The sequence below is a fragment of the Anomaloglossus baeobatrachus genome, chromosome 4 (genome assembly GCF_048569485.1).
Source record: "Anomaloglossus baeobatrachus isolate aAnoBae1 chromosome 4, aAnoBae1.hap1, whole genome shotgun sequence".
NCBI classification, from domain to species: Eukaryota; Metazoa; Chordata; class Amphibia; order Anura; family Aromobatidae; genus Anomaloglossus; species Anomaloglossus baeobatrachus.
In genome coordinates this window covers 505,162,416-505,180,652 of record NC_134356.1, presented here as the reverse complement: position 1 = coordinate 505,180,652, position 18,237 = coordinate 505,162,416, and the positions used below count along the sequence as shown (strand labels likewise).

General features: G+C 44.9%; 1 protein-coding gene across 1 annotated transcript in view; it reads right to left on the bottom strand.

Moving 5' to 3' along the window:
- Positions 1–18,237, bottom strand: part of SQOR (sulfide quinone oxidoreductase) — a 92,981-nt gene that overhangs the window by 13,743 nt on the left and 61,001 nt on the right. Inside the window, exons 5-6 of the mRNA XM_075342758.1 lie at positions 9,980–10,174; positions 8,070–8,279 (exon numbers count right to left, since the gene is read on the bottom strand). Of these exons, the coding sequence (XP_075198873.1) occupies positions 8,070–8,279; positions 9,980–10,174 (405 nt within the window). The remainder of the gene's footprint in view (positions 1–8,069; positions 8,280–9,979; positions 10,175–18,237) is intronic.

The following is an 18,237-nucleotide window of genomic DNA, read 5'->3' as shown; positions in this document are numbered from 1 at the left end:
GGGGCAGCTACGGCTGATATTCTCGGCTGCCGGAGGGGGAGTGAGGCGGGGGACATTACCCCTGCCCCTCTCCCTCCCCAGCCTGAGAATACCGGGCCGCCGCTGTGTGCTTACCTCGGCTGGAAGGTAAATATGCAGCGGAGCCCACGTTCTTTGTTTTCTATATTTCCGTTTTCTTTCTATGTATGTTCTATGTGTCTGTGTCTGTGTGTTCTATGTCTGTGATGTCTATCTGTGTCTGTGATGTGTTTGTGTTTACTCTCTGCTTTGCTTCCTCTTCCTGTAATGACATCACTTCCCTGCAAACCGCAGACAAGCGATGTACATTACCGGAGGTAAACCGCGAAATACCGCAGGGAATAACGCAGGAAAACGCAGTGAACCGCACAGAATTTGCTGCCTGCGTTATTCCCTTTGGGATTTCTTGATTAACATTGGAGTCAATGGAGTGAAATCCCGCAGCGATGTGCGGAAAAGAATTGACATGCACTTGTTTTTGCTGCGAGATTCCCGCAGCAAAACATGCAGCTGTCAAATTCCGCCCAGTGCGCACAGGATTTTTTTCTCCATAGGATTTGCTGGTGATTCACTGCAGAGATGTTATGAACATTTTCTGCAGCGAAACATGCAGCAAATCCGCGGAAAATCCGCGGCAAAATCCGGTAAGTGCGCACAGGGCCTAAGGCTATGTGCCCACGGGACGCTCGTACCTGCGGATATATTCGCAGGTACGGCCGCATGTTTCCCGTAGCTGCCCGCCGGCAGCCGCAGCTATTTTTAGCTGCGAGTTTCCAGCGGAATAGCTGCGGGAAACATGCGGAGATTCACGCGATTTACCTGCGGACGTCCCGGCCTCTATCTCCATAGCGGAGGGCCGGGATCTCCCCAAGTAAATCCGCATGAATAATTGACATGCAGTTAGGTGCGGCTGAGGGATCTCCGCAGGAGATTCCGCAGCTGCACTTTCCGCAGCGTGGACACAGACACTCCCCATGTCCCATAGGGTAACATGGGGAGTGCCTGTACATGCTAGAACCTGCGGATTTATCTGGAAAATCCAGAAAAATCTGCAGGTTTTCCGCGGCAAAATCCGCGGGTACAGAGTCCTGTGGGCACATAGCCTTAACATGACTAAACATGAACATCAATAATCAACTCCGCCAAAAGTGCCATGTGTATTAAAAATGGACATAATTGGGCTTTGTGCAAGAATTTATAACAAAGAAATCCCAACCCAAAGACAGGAGGAGACATTGGTAGTTTCCATAATGAAGAAAATATTTCTAAGACATTTTGGCACTTCTCACAGATTTACAACGATGCCACTGAGCGATGAGCCTGGATGTGCTGGACAAATTCCATTTTGGAAATGTGCAGGAGGCATCAAAAGGGTTACAACGTGCCATGGGCTCACAAACTTACACCGTGGCTACCACTGATAATTACTGTTTAGTGAAGAAGGTTTCTTAAAATTCATAAAATTATAGTTTCAATGTTTTATCTGTCTATATATAGTATAATAAACCCAGGTATGCAAAATTTGGGTATAAAAAACGGTTTCAAATCCAATGATTGAGTCCTCTGTTTTCTTATGCCCCGATTTAAAAAAACAAAACAAAAAAACAACAAAACACTTATTTTGTACTTGCGAGATGAACAAGAAAAATCTTTATTGTAGCCAAAATGTACACATTATATATATATATAAAAAAAAAAAAAATTATTGAACATTCATTCTGCAACTTTATTGGAAATTACCGTATTTTTCGGACTATAAGACGCACCGGACCATAAGACGCACCCTGGTTTTAGAGGAGGAAAATAGGAAAATAAAATTTTAAGCAAAAAATGTAGTCATGACACACTTATGGGGCGAGGATCTGCTGCTGACACTGTTATGGGGTAATGTCCTGCTCATATACTCCCCAGCCTGCTATATACCATCATCCTGCTCATATACTCCCCACCCTGCTCATATACTCACCAGCCTGCTCATATACTCCCCAGCCTTCTCATATACTCCCCAGCCTGCTATATACCCTCATCCTCCTCATATACTCCCCATCCTGCTCATATACTCCCCAGCCTGCTATATATTCCCCATGCTGCTCATAATATACCCCTATCCTGCTATATGCCCTCATGCTGCTCATATACTCCCCAGTCTGCTATATACCCTCATCCTGCTCATATACTCCCCAGCCTGCTCATATACTCACCAGCCTGCTCATATACTCCCCAGCCTGCTCATATACTCCCCAGCCTGCTCATATACTCCCCAGCCTGCTATATACCCTCATCCTCCTCATATACTCCCCATCCTGCTCATATACTCCCCAGCCTGCTCATAATATACCCCTATCCTGCTATATGCCCTCATGCTGCTCATATACTCCCCAGCCTGCTATATACCCTCATCCTGCTCATATACTCCCCAGCCTGCTATATACCCTCAACCTGCTCATAATATACCCCTATCCTGCTATATGCCCTCATCCTGGTGTATGGCCGCATCCTGTGGCACATAAAAAAAATAAACGTTCATACTCACCTCACCTCACTCCTTGCAGCACCGCTCCTCTTACCATCTATGTCAGCGGCAGCGCCGCTGAATGCAGCCGTCCCCCTGCAGCATCGCGATGTCCTCCGGTGGTCTGTGCCGGCGGCTGCGTGTGGACACGTGCGCACAGCGATGACGTCATCGCTGTGTGCGCCGCTAGTCACGCAAGTCAGCTGACCGGACAGACGGGAGGAGGAGCAATGCTGCAGGGGAACGGTGAGTAGTACCGTACTTATTCACTGCCCCCCGCACTTATGATGATGTGCAGGGGGCAGTGAATACAGCCGCACATGATTACTCCAGGCTACAGTTGCCAGGGGTGATCATGTGGGCCGGCTGTTTATCCCTGCCCATCCTCCCGCCCACCTGTCAGCGCCGGCTTCACCGCTGAGAGATGGGAGGGAGGATGGGCGTGCATATTAAATGAGCGGGCCCACGTGGTCACGGCAGGCTGCTACAGCCTGCTCGTGCCCCCGATGACCCGCTCCACCGCAGCACCCTCATTCCCCGCAGCCACAGTCAGACCATAAGACGCACCCCCAACTTTCCCCCAACATTTGGGGGGAAAAAAAGTGCGTCTTATGGTCTGAAAAATACGGTAATTCTTTTGCCTTTTCCTTTTATCTTCAAAGCTTCTATTGATCCCTTTTCTCTTATAGAAGGTCTGCGGATCTTCTCTGTGAAGTATCCAACAGTAGTCCCCCATCATGTTCGTTCCATCTCCTAGATATTCTGATATCTTTCTCTCTCCTCTTTGGTAACAGCACCAAGGTTTTCAGGAAAATAATCCAAATGGGAATGTAAAAAAGGTAACTTCAAATTCATCAGACATGGCTTAGAAAGGTTTCAGCTCGTTCTCCACAATGGACTTAAATTTTGGATCTTTGTTGTTACCTAGAAATTTCTTCACGACTCCTTTAAAAGAATCCCAAGCCCTTTTCTCAACAGCTTTAATTTTTGTTGTGAACACACTGTCCTTCATGACTTTCCAAATATCTGGACCCATAAAATTGTCTTTGCTCAGTGTTGCTTCAGACAGTCCCTGAAACTTGGTACACAGTTACTTCAAAGTCTCCTCTTCTTTCTTTAGAGCTTTCACAAGCTGCTTCATCACTGCAAGTGTGACACCCCTGGACTAATCCAGGGTTTCACAGGGAACTGCACCACTCTCTATCCTTGGTGCAGGGGTCCGCAACAGTGATTCTGTACCAACAGCACAAATCCTAGTCACTCAAACACTACACTTGTCGGGCACACCGGTGGCGTGGTTTGAACTGGGAAAGGAACCGCCCACCTATGAGTCAGGCAGGCTGGTGGGAGGAGTTAGTTAATCAGTTGGTAGTAACGGTCAAAGAGAGAGGACCTAGGGAGTAGGAGCTCCCTGAGGAGAGTCTGGCTGGGTTACAGACAGTAAATAAGAAAGCCGCGGAGACACCATCACGTGTTTCTCAACGCCGGCAGGAAACTAGCCAGGTCTTTCACCGGGAAGGAACAACCACGGGAAGGGCAGTCTCCAGTCAAGGAGACCACCTGTACCAAACATGGTATCCATCCACAGACAGCCGTTTCGGGGTATTTGCCCCTCATCAGTGTGGAGTAGGAATCTGGCTAGTGGGGGCAATGCCTAGTATAAGACTACTTAAGCAAGCATTGTTGACCTTAGGGAGATCAACATATCCACTGCGGAGACACCATCACGTGTTTCTCAACGCAGTGATTCTAGAGCATTGCCCCCTGGGAAGTATGCAAATAAGAAAGCCGCGGAGACACCATCACGTGTTTCTCAACGCCGGCAGGAAACTAGCCAGGTCTTTCACCGGGAAGGAACAACCACGGGAAGGGCAGTCTCCAGTCAAGGAGACCACCTGTACCAAACATGGTATCCATCCACAGACAGCCGTTTCGGGGTATTTGCCCCTCATCAGTGTGGAGTAGGAATCTGGCTAAATTTGCATACTTCCCAGGGGGCAATGCTCTGATGAGGGGCAAATACCCCGAAACGGCTGTCTGTGGATGGATACCATGTTTGGTACAGGTGGTCTCCTTGACTGGAGACTGCCCTTCCCGTGGTTGTTCCTTCCCGGTGAAAGACCTGGCTAGTTTCCTGCCGGCGTTGAGAAACACGTGATGGTGTCTCCGCGGCTTTCTTATTTGCATACTTCCCAGGGGGCAATGCTCTAGAATCACTGCGTTGAGAAACACGTGATGGTGTCTCCGCAGTGGATATGTTGATCTCCCTAAGGTCAACAATGCTTGCTTAAGTAGTCTTATACTAGGCATTGCCCCCACTAGCCAGATTCCTACTCCACACTGATGAGGGGCAAATACCCCGAAACGGCTGTCTGTGGATGGATACCATGTTTGGTACAGGTGGTCTCCTTGACTGGAGACTGCCCTTCCCGTGGTTGTTCCTTCCCGGTGAAAGACCTGGCTAGTTTCCTGCCGGCGTTGAGAAACACGTGATGGTGTCTCCGCGGCTTTCTTATTTGCATACTTCCCAGGGGGCAATGCTCTAGAATCACTGCGTTGAGAAACACGTGATGGTGTCTCCGCAGTGGATATGTTGATCTCCCTAAGGTCAACAATGCTTGCTTAAGTAGTCTTATACTAGGCATTGCCCCCACTAGCCAGATTCCTACTCCACACTGATGAGGGGCAAATACCCCGAAACGGCTGTCTGTGGATGGATACCATGTTTGGTACAGGTGGTCTCCTTGACTGGAGACTGCCCTTCCCGTGGTTGTTCCTTCCCGGTGAAAGACCTGGCTAGTTTCCTGCCGGCGTTGAGAAACACGTGATGGTGTCTCCGCGGCTTTCTTATTTGCATACTTCCCAGGGGGCAATGCTCTAGAATCACTGCGTTGAGAAACACGTGATGGTGTCTCCGCAGTGGATATGTTGATCTCCCTAAGGTCAACAATGCTTGCTTAAGTAGTCTTATACTAGGCATTGCCCCCACTAGCCAGATTCCTACTCCACACTGATGAGGGGCAAATACCCCGAAACGGCTGTCTGTGGATGGATACCATGTTTGGTACAGGTGGTCTCCTTGACTGGAGACTGCCCTTCCCGTGGTTGTTCCTTCCCGGTGAAAGACCTGGCTAGTTTCCTGCCGGCGTTGAGAAACACGTGATGGTGTCTCCGCGGCTTTCTTATTTGCATACTTCCCAGGGGGCAATGCTCTAGAATCACTGCGTTGAGAAACACGTGATGGTGTCTCCGCAGTGGATATGTTGATCTCCCTAAGGTCAACAATGCTTGCTTAAGTAGTCTTATACTAGGCATTGCCCCCACTAGCCAGATTCCTACTCCACACTGATGAGGGGCAAATACCCCGAAACGGCTGTCTGTGGATGGATACCATGTTTGGTACAGGTGGTCTCCTTGACTGGAGACTGCCCTTCCCGTGGTTGTTCCTTCCCGGTGAAAGACCTGGCTAGTTTCCTGCCGGCGTTGAGAAACACGTGATGGTGTCTCCGCGGCTTTCTTATTTGCATACTTCCCAGGGGGCAATGCTCTAGAATCACTGCGTTGAGAAACACGTGATGGTGTCTCCGCAGTGGATATGTTGATCTCCCTAAGGTCAACAATGCTGGGTTACAGACAGTGGCCTGAGCCTGAGGAGACGGAGATGCAGTCGCGGGGAACTGGAGGACAGGGCTGGACGGGTCAAGAGGACCGTCAGCCATCGGATCCACAGTAACCGGTCTGGGGGCCGAGCACACAGCGGGGGACAGGCCCCTAAGTCGGGAAGTAGCTTCATGCAACCCAGCAATTAGCCTGCAGCGGGTAGTAGCTTTACGTGCTATCTGCAATGGCTCAGAGATTAGCGGCGCCAGCACAACGGAGGGATAGGACTTGCCACACAGAGCAGTCCACAGAAATCCCATGTGCCAGCTGCTATGAGCAGGTTCCCATTAAAAAAAGGGACGGGACCCGGAAGTTTCAAGCCGACGGGGCCAGGGACACACAGAGTACACAGTGTATGGAGGAAGGCTCCAGTCCACCACAGAATCACTGAAAGGACCGCTGGACGTGTTGTCACCGAGGGCAGCGGTGCCCAGAGACTTGGTTTAACTCAGCCTCTCTGTCTCCTGAATGCGTCATCACACTTGAGTGAGTACCCTGGCTCCCCAGCACCCTGCCGGCCCAATATCAATATAGACTTCCTTTGCACCTTCCCCCATTCAACACTAAGAGGGCCCATAGACTGCAGTTCCTGCACTTTCTCTACCCAGAGTCCCGGGGCTTCCCTACCTGCTTAGGGAACCTCTATCACGGCTGCCCCACACCATCTGCCCCGGCACTCCCATACGGCAGCGGCGGTACTCCTCATTACCACACACCACAGGTGGCATCACGAACATTCTCCCCTGTAAATAATCCCCCTTTTCATTGAAGTGTCTGCCGAGCAGTCCGACTGCTGCTAGGGCGTCACACAAGCCTAATGCGGAATGGTGTCATGAGAAATTTAGTGGTATCAACTAAACTTTCCACAACTATGTTCTTGAGTCCAGGTTGCAAAAATTCTAATTTGCCAACTTTTTTGGCTTCAGTATGGAGTCCTATCTCGGCTGTCCCATTTACACAAAAAGCATGGGTACTTCATGTATCCTCCTTAATGAAGTAAAATTAAAGCTATGCTATGGTTACATGCTATTGACCCCACCACACTTTTTGGAAGTTGGGTTAAGAAATTCTTCTTTGCCCACAGCAGTAAAATCGCAGCATAGCATGCATTAATTTCTAATCCATCTAATGACACTAAAATCATCCACCAAAGGTCACACAAAGGGGTCAAAGTATTGTGCAAGAAAAAGCCCATGGAGTTAGTGTTTGTGAAAAAACTGTACGTGATGGAATTTTTTTAAGATATTTTTAGTTCAATGATCAAAAGTATATAAATATCACCTATTACTTTTCAAACAATTATACCCTTGCAGACTTGTGTAATTCAACAGAACTTGTCCCCTGAATGTCCCCAGGCACTACCATAATGGTATGAGTACGGATATAATTAATCTGATAAGGTAATTTAAGTATTAATGCTGCAATGTTTGAAAAATTAACTTTTAATCTTTAGCTTGACATATGCTAATGGGGCAGGACGACTCTGATGGGGCATCACTTTTCCCAGACTAGTCCTGCCAGGGATCTTATAATCACACCTCCCTGGACATTATTGACATCACAGTTATGGTAGCACAATTATGGAGGCTGTCAATTAGGCCCAGAGAGACTATCGAAGATCCTAAAGAGGACTAGTCTAGAGGACGAGATGCCCCTCTAGACTAGTCTTGCCTCATAGGTTTATGGAGATCCGCAGGCTAAAAGTTAACTCCTCAAATATTGACGCATTAGTATGTAAGATATGACCATATATCATATAATGAAATCTGCTCCCATATCGCTATAGGAGTGGCTGGGAACAGTTAGGTGGCCTGGAAAGTTCCCTTTACCATCTTATTAAGCCTATATGTCTGGAGAGCTGTGTAATTTTTTTATTTACCTGGTACACTTTGGTCTCCCCTGGTTTATCAAGGTTCTCAAATATGGCTTCTTGTTTGTCTGCCCGCACCTCAATCAGGTTGTGCTTATAGTTGACCTGAATATCTCGCTCCTTGATTATCTGTAGCAAGGCATCCGCGTATTTCTTCACTCCAAAGATGGCTCCCAAAGATGTGTTGAAGATGAAGTTGGCATCAGATCGTTTTCCTGTCTACTTGGGCAAAATAGGAAACAAACTACTAAGGAGAAATCAATTGTCTACAGACAAGCATTGTTCAATGAGGACACAGAAGACCAAGTTCACACGTCAAAGACTTGTTGCGGATTTGCAGTCAGCAGCAATTTACAGTAAAATACAAGTAACAGGGTTTTTCAAAACCCTGGTCACACGTTGCGGAAAAAAAAAGTCAGCATAGAAATGAAAATGTCAAATCTGCAGCGTGCTCAATATTATGCAGATTTTTATAGCGGTTTTCACCCTATTCAATAATTAGTAAATACAGAAGAAATCCGCATTAAAAATCACAGATGACTTATGCGGATTCTGTCTTTACAACCAATTTTCACCAACATGTGAACATGGCCTAATGCAGTTTTCTGGCAGACATGTCTATAAAAATGCGTCTGTCACCAACAGGGGCAAATCATTTTGGTTTTGACAGTTTCCCACCTGATGAGTGATTTTCTATGGGAGTCAGACTCACAGTGTCATTAAAGGGAATGTGTCAGCAGACTTTGCTATGCAAGCTGAAGACAGCATGCTGCAAGGGTTAACACATAGAATCCAGGGATGTCTGTCTTGTCAAGATCTGATGTGTTATTTATTTGTTATGTTTGTTGACCCTTATCAATGCTCAAACTATAAAGGCAGTCTGGCACGCCACTCCTCTGATTGGCACCTCACTGTTAATGTTCAATCTCTATAGAGAGCCTGGTATGGGCAGGACAGCCCACTCAGCTCTGCGATATGGCTAAGGTCCTGTGCCCACGGGAGAAAAAACCTGCAGATTTTGCCGCGGAAAACCAGCGGATTTCAAGATTTTCCAGATAAATCTGCAGGTTTGCGCAAGTACAGATACTCTCCATGTTATCCTATGGGATTTGCTGTTTCAATGCTGCAGAATTCGCACCTGCAGAAAATGCTGCGGATTTCCCGCAGCCGCAAAGAACTGCATGTCAATTATTCATGTGGATTGTCCTGCGGATTTCCTGCCTCTTCACTATGTAGATACAGGGGGGAAATCTGCAGGAATAACGCTCGAATGCCGCACATTTTTCGCAGGTTTACCGCAACAATTCCACCTGAAATCCACAATAATAGATAGCTGCGGATTCCGGGGAGCTGCTGCGTGAACCTGCGGAAATACCTGCAGAAAATTCATCAGTACATTTTCTCATGGGAACAGGGCCTAAATCGAAATATTCTGATTGTGTCAGAATGGCTGCACCCAGTAATCTAAGGGATAGATGACTGGATTAAGAATCTCTGCCTGAGTAATGCTGCTCACAGATGAGGTAGCAAAAACCTGCTGTCAAATTCCCATCTAAGATTTTAGTTGTCTTCTCAAGAAATGCAGGTGCTATGCTGGATATAAAGGTGGCAAAAGGAAATCAAAGGACATCCAAAAAGTAGCCAGTTTCAGAAAGCAGAAAATACCCTTTTTGTGATTAGCTGTCAATAATAATATAGTGGCCATCAAGTTTTAGCCAAGTTGTACATAAAAAGAATCCAACATGCTGTTAAGTTCATAAAAGCTGGACTAATTACCAATATGGCGGACATAATTTTTATGCGAGCCTTATTACTTCACTATTTATGGTGGCCCTCCAACCGCCATATAAAGAATGAGGTAGTTCTTATTAGAAAGCAATATAAATTCTTGTAACATAAGTGGAGAGCGCTGCGCTTACTTTTCTCAGATACTCCTCTGCTAAATACATGATCTTCTGCGGAGCGCCTGCACATTTCACTGGGGTGTTGGGAAAGGTGAATATGGCGTTCCCTTTTTTAAAATCTTGCAGAGCTTTCCAGGTTTTCTCGACAGTCTTTACAGAGTAGTTGGAACCAATTTTGGGATAGCTAAATCCTTCTGGAAGTCCTTTCACCTATGTGACACAAAAAAGATGGCAGAACACAGGTTTACAGGCAAATCAAAAGCGGACGACTAATCTGTGCAGCCAGAATTTTTATCCCATTCCTGTCCTCAGCGCCTACCACCAAAATGAGAGGAAAAAAAAAAAAAAAAGGTACAGCTAACACAAGAAGGTTATGTGCACAAAAGAGGTTTTAAAGGAGATTTCGGAGCAGGAGCTGAGAGGAACCTCTTCAAATCCTCCTCAAAAATGCTAAACTCCTTAAAAAATTTGAAGATCTGATTTTCGCCTGTATATTTCATTTGTGTCAAATCTTTTTTTAATTTATGCTTCTTTTTGCAGTCTGTTTTATATGTGTTTGACCATTTTTTTTATATATATATTCACCATAGTATATTTGTGGTAAATGTACCATAGCTCTCCACCTCGCCAAAAAAAAAATCCAATTCTGAGGGGCCCTTTGCACACTACGACATCGCAAGCCGATGCTGCGATGTCGAGCGCGATAGTCCCCGCCCCGTTGCAGCTGAGATATCTTGTGATAGCTGCCGTAGTGAACATTATCGCTACGGCAGCTTCACATGCACTTACCTGCCCTGCGACGTCGCTCTGGCCGGCGAACCGCCTCCTTCCTAAGGGGGCGGGTCGTGCGGCGTCACAGCGATGTCACACGGCAGGCGGCCAATAGAAGCGGAGGGGCGGAAATGAGTGGGACGTAAACATCCCGCCCACCTCTTTCCTTCCGCATTGCAGACGGGACGCAGGTAAGGAGATGTTCCTCGCTCCTGCGACTTCATACACAGCGATGTGTGCTGCCGCAGGAACGAGGAACTACATTGTACTGTAGCTGCAGCCAAAATAATGAAAATGACAGACACTACACCGATCATACGATACCGACGCTTTTGCGCTCGGTAATCGTAGTTAAAACAATTTACACACTACGATGTCGAGAGCGATGCCGGAAGTGCGTCACTTTCGATTTGACATCGCACCTGCGATGTCGTAGTGTGCAAAGGGCCCCTGAGTCATTCAGTGACAGGTGGGTGGAGTTTTTCTATTAAAAGGTCAAAGAAAAGGTTAAAGTGTAAACATTTTAATTTTGATTTCATAAATAGACATGAACATAAGTAACTGTGTAATATATCTCATCAGAGAAATCTGCTTCTCTGCCAGAATTGATCAGTCATTATCAAAATCCTCAATGCTGAGGTAAAATCTGTATTCAGTGAAGACGTAAAATCTGTATTCAGTGAAGACTTTCCCATTACTGAGATATGAGATGACAGTTGGTGCTGATGAGATTCTATGACGAAGGGAGGAGATAGGAGTTAGATATATTACAAAGTTGCTTATTTTCATGTATGCGATTGATTTATGAAATAAAAATTAAAACGATTACTTTTTAAAAATAAATTGTGCAAAATGTATTGAACGCGAGAGCAGCTTTGCAGAATCTGCGGCAAAAAAACAGCATAGAACACCACAAGGAAAAAAACCTGCAAAAGATGAATCAGAGTGATACTATTGCTAACGTGCGCCCAGCATGCCTCTGTACCATTGGTGGTTTTATTTTATAGATCAATAGATTGCTCTAAATAATTTGTAAAGATCATCAAAATTTCTTGAAATTTATACAAATGATTAAAAAAAAAAATTAGGCACTCAGTCACATCAATGAGGAATACTAGTAAAACAATGAACAGTGCCACCTAGTGGGCACAATGTAATAACTTAGAGAAGAGAAATTCTACAACAGAAAAGATGTTAGGCTATGTGCGCACTAGAAATGTGAAGTTTCTCAAGAAAATTTCTTGAGAAACTTCTGGGAGTGAAAGATTTCCGGACCTCCGGAAAAAATCCGCACCAAATTCGCATGCGGATTTGCCGCGGAATAGCCGCGAATTTGCCGCGGGTGGTTCCCTGCGGATTTTGCAGGCTGTACTGCCGAAATCCGCAGGGTACCTGCGGAAAAGAATTGACATGCTCATTTTCTCAAGAAATTTTCTCGAGAAATTCTTCTCAAGGAAATTTCTTGAGAAAAATCCGCACCAGTGCGCACAGCTTTTTTTTTTTTCTCATAGAATTTGCTGGGAAATGTCTGCACAAAGATTGCAGACATTTCTCAAGAAATTTCCGCGGCAAATTCGCGGGTAAAACGCACTAGTGCGCACAGAGCCTTAAAGTCATTTATTTACACATGTCGACTACATCCGTTAACCCCTTCATCATCTAGCCTGCTTTCACCTTCCTGACCAGGTAAAATTTTACAATTCTGAGCAGTGTCACTTTATAAGGCAATAACTCTGGAACGTTTCAATGGATCCCAGTGATTCTGAGACTGTTTTTTCGTGACATAATGTACATCATAAAAGTGAAAAAATGTGGCACTCGAAAAAGTGTAGGAGAAACAAAAGGCTTTATTTGTAGTTATGTGGCATCTGTGTACATATGTGACGTTTCTTCAACGACCTTTTTCAAACATAGACAGTGGAGAAGTACATCACAATGTTTGAGAAGGCAGCGGGGCTTGCTGTGAAGGCAAAATGGTCGTTGAAGAAACGTCACATATGTACACAGATTCCACACAACTATGAAAAAGCCTTTTGTTTCTCTTACACTTTTTGAGTGCCTGATTTATTCACTTTTCTGTCTGGGGGATTGGACCCTATGCGAGCACCTTCTCTTCTCTCTTCTCAGCGCGCGGCTGCATTCATTCTGCTCTTTCTGCCGCATGTGACACGTCACATGCGGCAGAAAAGTCGTCCCCAGGTCCCCCGGTCAGCCCTCGGTCAGCCCCCGGTCAGCCCCGGTCAGCCCCGTTACCTAGCTGCTGCTCCGTCCCCGCGATCACTCCGCCTCCTAGAAAGCTGGCGGCGCATGCGCAGACAGCGGCTGTCAGCTGGATCCTTGCAAGCAGGGACGCTGACCTCGCTGCTGCGCTGTGGACCGGGGGAGAGTGAGTGCAGTAATCTGCAGCCACACTCCTCACATGGAGAGCCTGCTGTTCTAGAATATGGGGGGTACGTTCTGTGAGCGTGCCCCTCATATTCTGGAATGAGGTTACTGCAGGTCACTCTGCCTTAGGTTGGACCGGGGCAGTGTGAGTGCAGTATCTTCCAGAAAATGGGGGATACGTTCCCTGAACGTGCCCCCCATATTCTAGAAGGTCCAGAGTCGCCGAGGGACCTCCAAAATGGATTACAGCGACCGAAATTTATTTATTTTCAATAAATTGGTGAAAAAGGAATGTTTCGGGGAGTTTTTTTTCCAAATAAATTTTTTTTTGTCTTTATTTTTTTCTATTACTGACTGGGTTAGTGATGTCGGGTATCTGTTTAGATGCCGTGACATCACTAACCCAAGGGCTTGATGCCAGGTGACATTACAGCTGGTATCAACCCCGTATATTACCCAGTTTGCCACCGCACCAGGGCGCGGGATGAGCTGGAGCGAAGCGCCAGGATTGGCGCATGTAATGGATGCGCCACTTCTGGGGCGGCTGCGGCCTGCTATTTTTAGGCTGGGAAGAGTCCAATAACCATGGCTCTTCCCACCCTGAGAATACCAGACCCCAGCTGTCCGCTTCACCTTGGCTGGTGATCTAATTTGGGGGGGACCCCACATTTGTTTTTTTTTTGTTTTTTTTTTTAAAAAACGCATGGGGAGCCCTCCAAATTGATCACCAGCCAAGGTGAAGCTGTCAGCTGTGGTTTGCAGGCTACAGCTGTCTGCTTTACCCTAGCTGGCTATCAAAAATAGGGGGACCCCACGTCGTTTATTTTAATTATTAATTTTTTGGGGGGATAAATACAAGGCTAGGCACCCTTTAGTGCCACATGAAAGGCACTAAAGGGCGCCAGCTTAGAATATGCAGGGGGGTGGGACGTTATATATGTTTGACATCTATCCATTCATCCATTGTAGCATTTTAGGCTATGTGCCCACAATCAGGGTTTGCAGCGTTTTGGGCGCAGAGTGTTTTCCCTGCATCCATAGCGCTGCACTGTGCAGTAGAAGCACAGTGGAAGGATTTTTAGAAATTCTATGCCCAATGTGCTTCTTTTCTCCGCAGCATAAACCGACCTGTGGTGCAGCTTCCCGAGCCTCAGCATGTCAATTTATGCTGCGGAGACAAGAGTGTTCTCTACAGGTAGCATAGAGCTCCACAGCAGCCTGAACCCAAATTGTGGGCATGGGCAGCTGCGTTCTCCCGTGGACAACACTCACATCTCTGCAGGAAGGCTGGCACTGTGTACTAGACGCCGTGTCGCTGGATCATGGCCACATTGCCTAAAAGTGAGAAATTTGTTGCTACAGCAACATTTTTGTGAAGTACCTGTGGATTCAAAATGCTTACTATACTCCTGAATAAAATCCAGTTTCCAAAATGGGGTCACTTGTGGGGGGTTTCTGCTGTATAGGTACCCAAGGGGCCCTGCTAATGTGACATGGTGCCCGCAATTTATTTAAACTTTTCCAGAATTCAAATGGTGCTCCTTCCATTCCAAGCCCTCCCATTTATCCAAACAGAGGTTTTTGGCCACATGTGGGGTATCCCTGTGCTCATAAGACATTGGATAACAACCTGTGGGGTCCACGGTTTGTTGTTGCCTCTTGAAAAAGTAAGAAATATGATGCTAAAGCAACATTTTTGTGAAAAAAATGAAAATTTTCAATATGGCAACCTAAGCTTATCAAATTCTGTGAAGTACTCTTGGATTCAAACTGCTCACTATACACCTAGATAAAAGACCTTGAGGTGTCTTGTTTCCAGAATGGGGTCACTTGTGGGAAACCTTCACTGTTTAGGCACCTTAGGGCTTTCCAAATGCAACATAGCGTCCGCTAATGATTCCAGCCAATTGTGCAGTCAAATGGCGCTCCTTCCCTTCCGAGCCCTGCTGTGCACCCAAACAGTTGATTTTCACCACACATAAGGTATCAGCATACTCAGGAGAAATTGCACAATAAATTTTATGCTGAATTTTTTCCTTTTACACTTGTAAAAAAAAAGCTACCTGGTTGAAGTAACAATTTTGTGGTAAAAATGTATTTTTTTATTTTCATGGCTCAACATTATAAACTTCTGTGAAGCACCTGAGGGTTCAGGGTACTCACCAAACATCTAGATAAATTCCTTCAGGGGTCTATTTTCCAAAATGGGGCCACATGTTGGGGAGCTTCACTGTATAGACACCTCAGGGGCTCTCCTAATGCAACATAGCGTCCGCTATTGATTCCAGCCAATTTTGCAGTCAAATGGCGCTCCTTCCCTTCCGAGCCCTGTCATGCGCCCAAAGAGTTGATTTCCACCACATATAAGGTATCGCCAAACTCAGGAGAAATTGCACAATAAATTTCATGGTGATTTTTTTCCTGTTACCCTTGTGAAAAAAAAGCTACCTGGTTGAAATAACAATTTTGTGGTAAAATTTTATTTTTTTATTTTCATGGCTCAACGTTATAAAATTCTGTGAAGCACCTGGGGGTTCAGGGTACTCACGAAACATCTAGATAAATTCCTTGAGGGGCCTAGTTTCCAAAATGGGGTCACTTGTGCAGGGTTTCTGCTGTTTAGGTACCTTAGGGGATCTCCAAATGCGACATGGTGCCCGCAATCTTTTTCAGACAAATTTCCTTTCCAAAATTCAAATATTGCTCCTTTCGTTCCAAGCCCTCCCATTTGTCCAAACAAAGGTTTCAGACCACATGTGAGGTATCACCACGCTCATAAAAAAGTGGGTAACAAACCTTGAGGTCAAATTTTTGGAATTACCTCTTGAAAAAGTGAGAAAATTGATGCTAAAGCAACATTTTTGAGAAAATTATTAAAATTTTCAATATGACAACGTAACGTTAACAAAATCTGTGAAGTACCTGTGGATCTAAAATGCTCACTATACCCCTAGATAGAAGCCTTGAGGGGTCTAGTTTCCAAAATGGTGTCACTTGTGAGGGGTTTCTTCTGTTTAGGTACCTTAGCGGACCTGTAAATGCAGCATGGTGCCCGCAATCTATTTCAGCCAAATTTGCTTTCCAAAATTCAAATATTGCTCCTTCTGTTCCGAGCCCTCCCATTTGTCCAAACAGGTTTCTGACCACATGGGGGTATCGGCGCGCTCATAAGAAAGTGGGGAACAAGTTTTGGGGTCCACTTTGTTGTGTTATTTCTTCTAAAAGTGAATAAATTTGGGTTAGAGCAACATTTTTAGGTAAAATTTAATTTTTGCTTTTTTTCATTCCACATTGCTTTTGTTCATGTGAAGCACCTGAAGGGTTAATAAACCTCTTGAATGCGGTTTTGAGTACTTTGGGGGTGCAGTTTTTAGAATGGTGTCACTTTTGGGTATTTTCTATCATCTAGGCCTCTCAAAGTCACTTCAAATGTGATGTAGTCCCTAAAAAAATGGTTCTGTAAATTTTGATGTAAAAATGAGAAATCGCTGATAAACTTTGAACCCCTCTAACTTCCTAACAAAAAAAAATGTTTCCAAAATTGTGCTGATGTAAAAGTAGACAAGTGGGAAATGTTATTTATTAACTATTTTATGTCACAGAAATCTCTAGTTTAACGGTATAAAAATTCAAAAGTTGAAAATTGCTAAATTTTCAAAATTTTTGCCAAAATTAAATTTTTTTCATAAATAAACGCAAAAAATATTGTCCTAAATTTGGTACTAACATAAAGTCCAATATGTGACGAAAAACAATCTCAAAACCACCAGGATCCGTTGAAGCGTTCCAGAGTTATAACCTCATGAAGTGACACTGGTCAGAATTGCAAAATTTGGTCTGGTCATTAAGGTGAAAATTAGCTCCGTCACTAAGGGGTTAAACCAGATAGTTATAAACAGAAAATCATTAATAAATACACATTAATAAACATTTGACAAGTTATACCTTTTTTTTTTTTTTAGATATTTTTTATTGCATTTTATTCCACTTTTTTTGACAGCTATATGATGAAAAGACATAGGTTTTGCTACTTTTTTTTTCTTACAATGTCCAGTGAAGGGGTATGACAGTTTTACAGATCGGGTTGTTCCGGACACAGTGATACCAAATATGTATACTTTTTTGTTGTTATATAAATATAAAAATTTATTAGTAGAATTTTTTTTTCAGTTTTTTGTTCTACATTTTGATTTTTATATAAAAAATAAAATAAAAATAATTATATGTACACAATTTTTTTTTTCACTTTTTCACTTAGTCCCCATATGAGACTTTAACGTTTATTACTCTGATCACTGCTATAATCCATTGCAATGGATACCTGTTAGTGCAGCACTGTCAGAACTCGTGATGGGCGAACCCGGACTGTAGAAGTCCAGACCTGTGCGGGTAACCTTGTATCCATGCACCGACCCAGGACACGGAGTTCTCAGCAAACACTAGGTAACTATCCGGATCTGGCCACCCGGGTAATTTAAAAAAAAAAGGAATACAGCAAGCACGTTATAATTCCACAGTCTCCCGCAAGGCTGTACAACTACTTCCAAGGACGCTCATTAACCTCATACACATTCACTGCTTCCCCCGCCCACTGGCAGTCACGGCATCTGTGACTGGTTGCAGTCAGAAAGCGCCCACCCTGTGCAACAGTATCTGATAGATAGAAATCAAAACACGCTGCATCCCTTAAAGTGGTGTAAAAATAAATAAATAAAAAATTTGGCATAGGGTCCCCCCATCTTATAATGCCCAGCACGGATAAAGCTCCAGCCCTCAGCAGTGTGTTTATCTTGGCTGTGTACCAAAATTAAAAGGGACTGCATGCAGCTTTTTAAAATTATTTAAATAAATAAGTTTAAAAAACAGCATGCGGTCCCCCCAATTTTGATACACAGCCATGATAAAGCAGACAGCTGGGGGTCGGTATTCTCAGACTGGGGAGAACCATGGTTATTGGACTCCTCCCCCCGCAAAAAAAATAGCTATAATGGACACACACAGCATGTGTGATTCCATGCAGTCAGACACGCTGTCACACAGGATGAGGGCGCGGTCTGACTGCAACCAATCACATACGCCGGGACTCACGATGAGCAGGGGAAGCAGTGAATATGTAT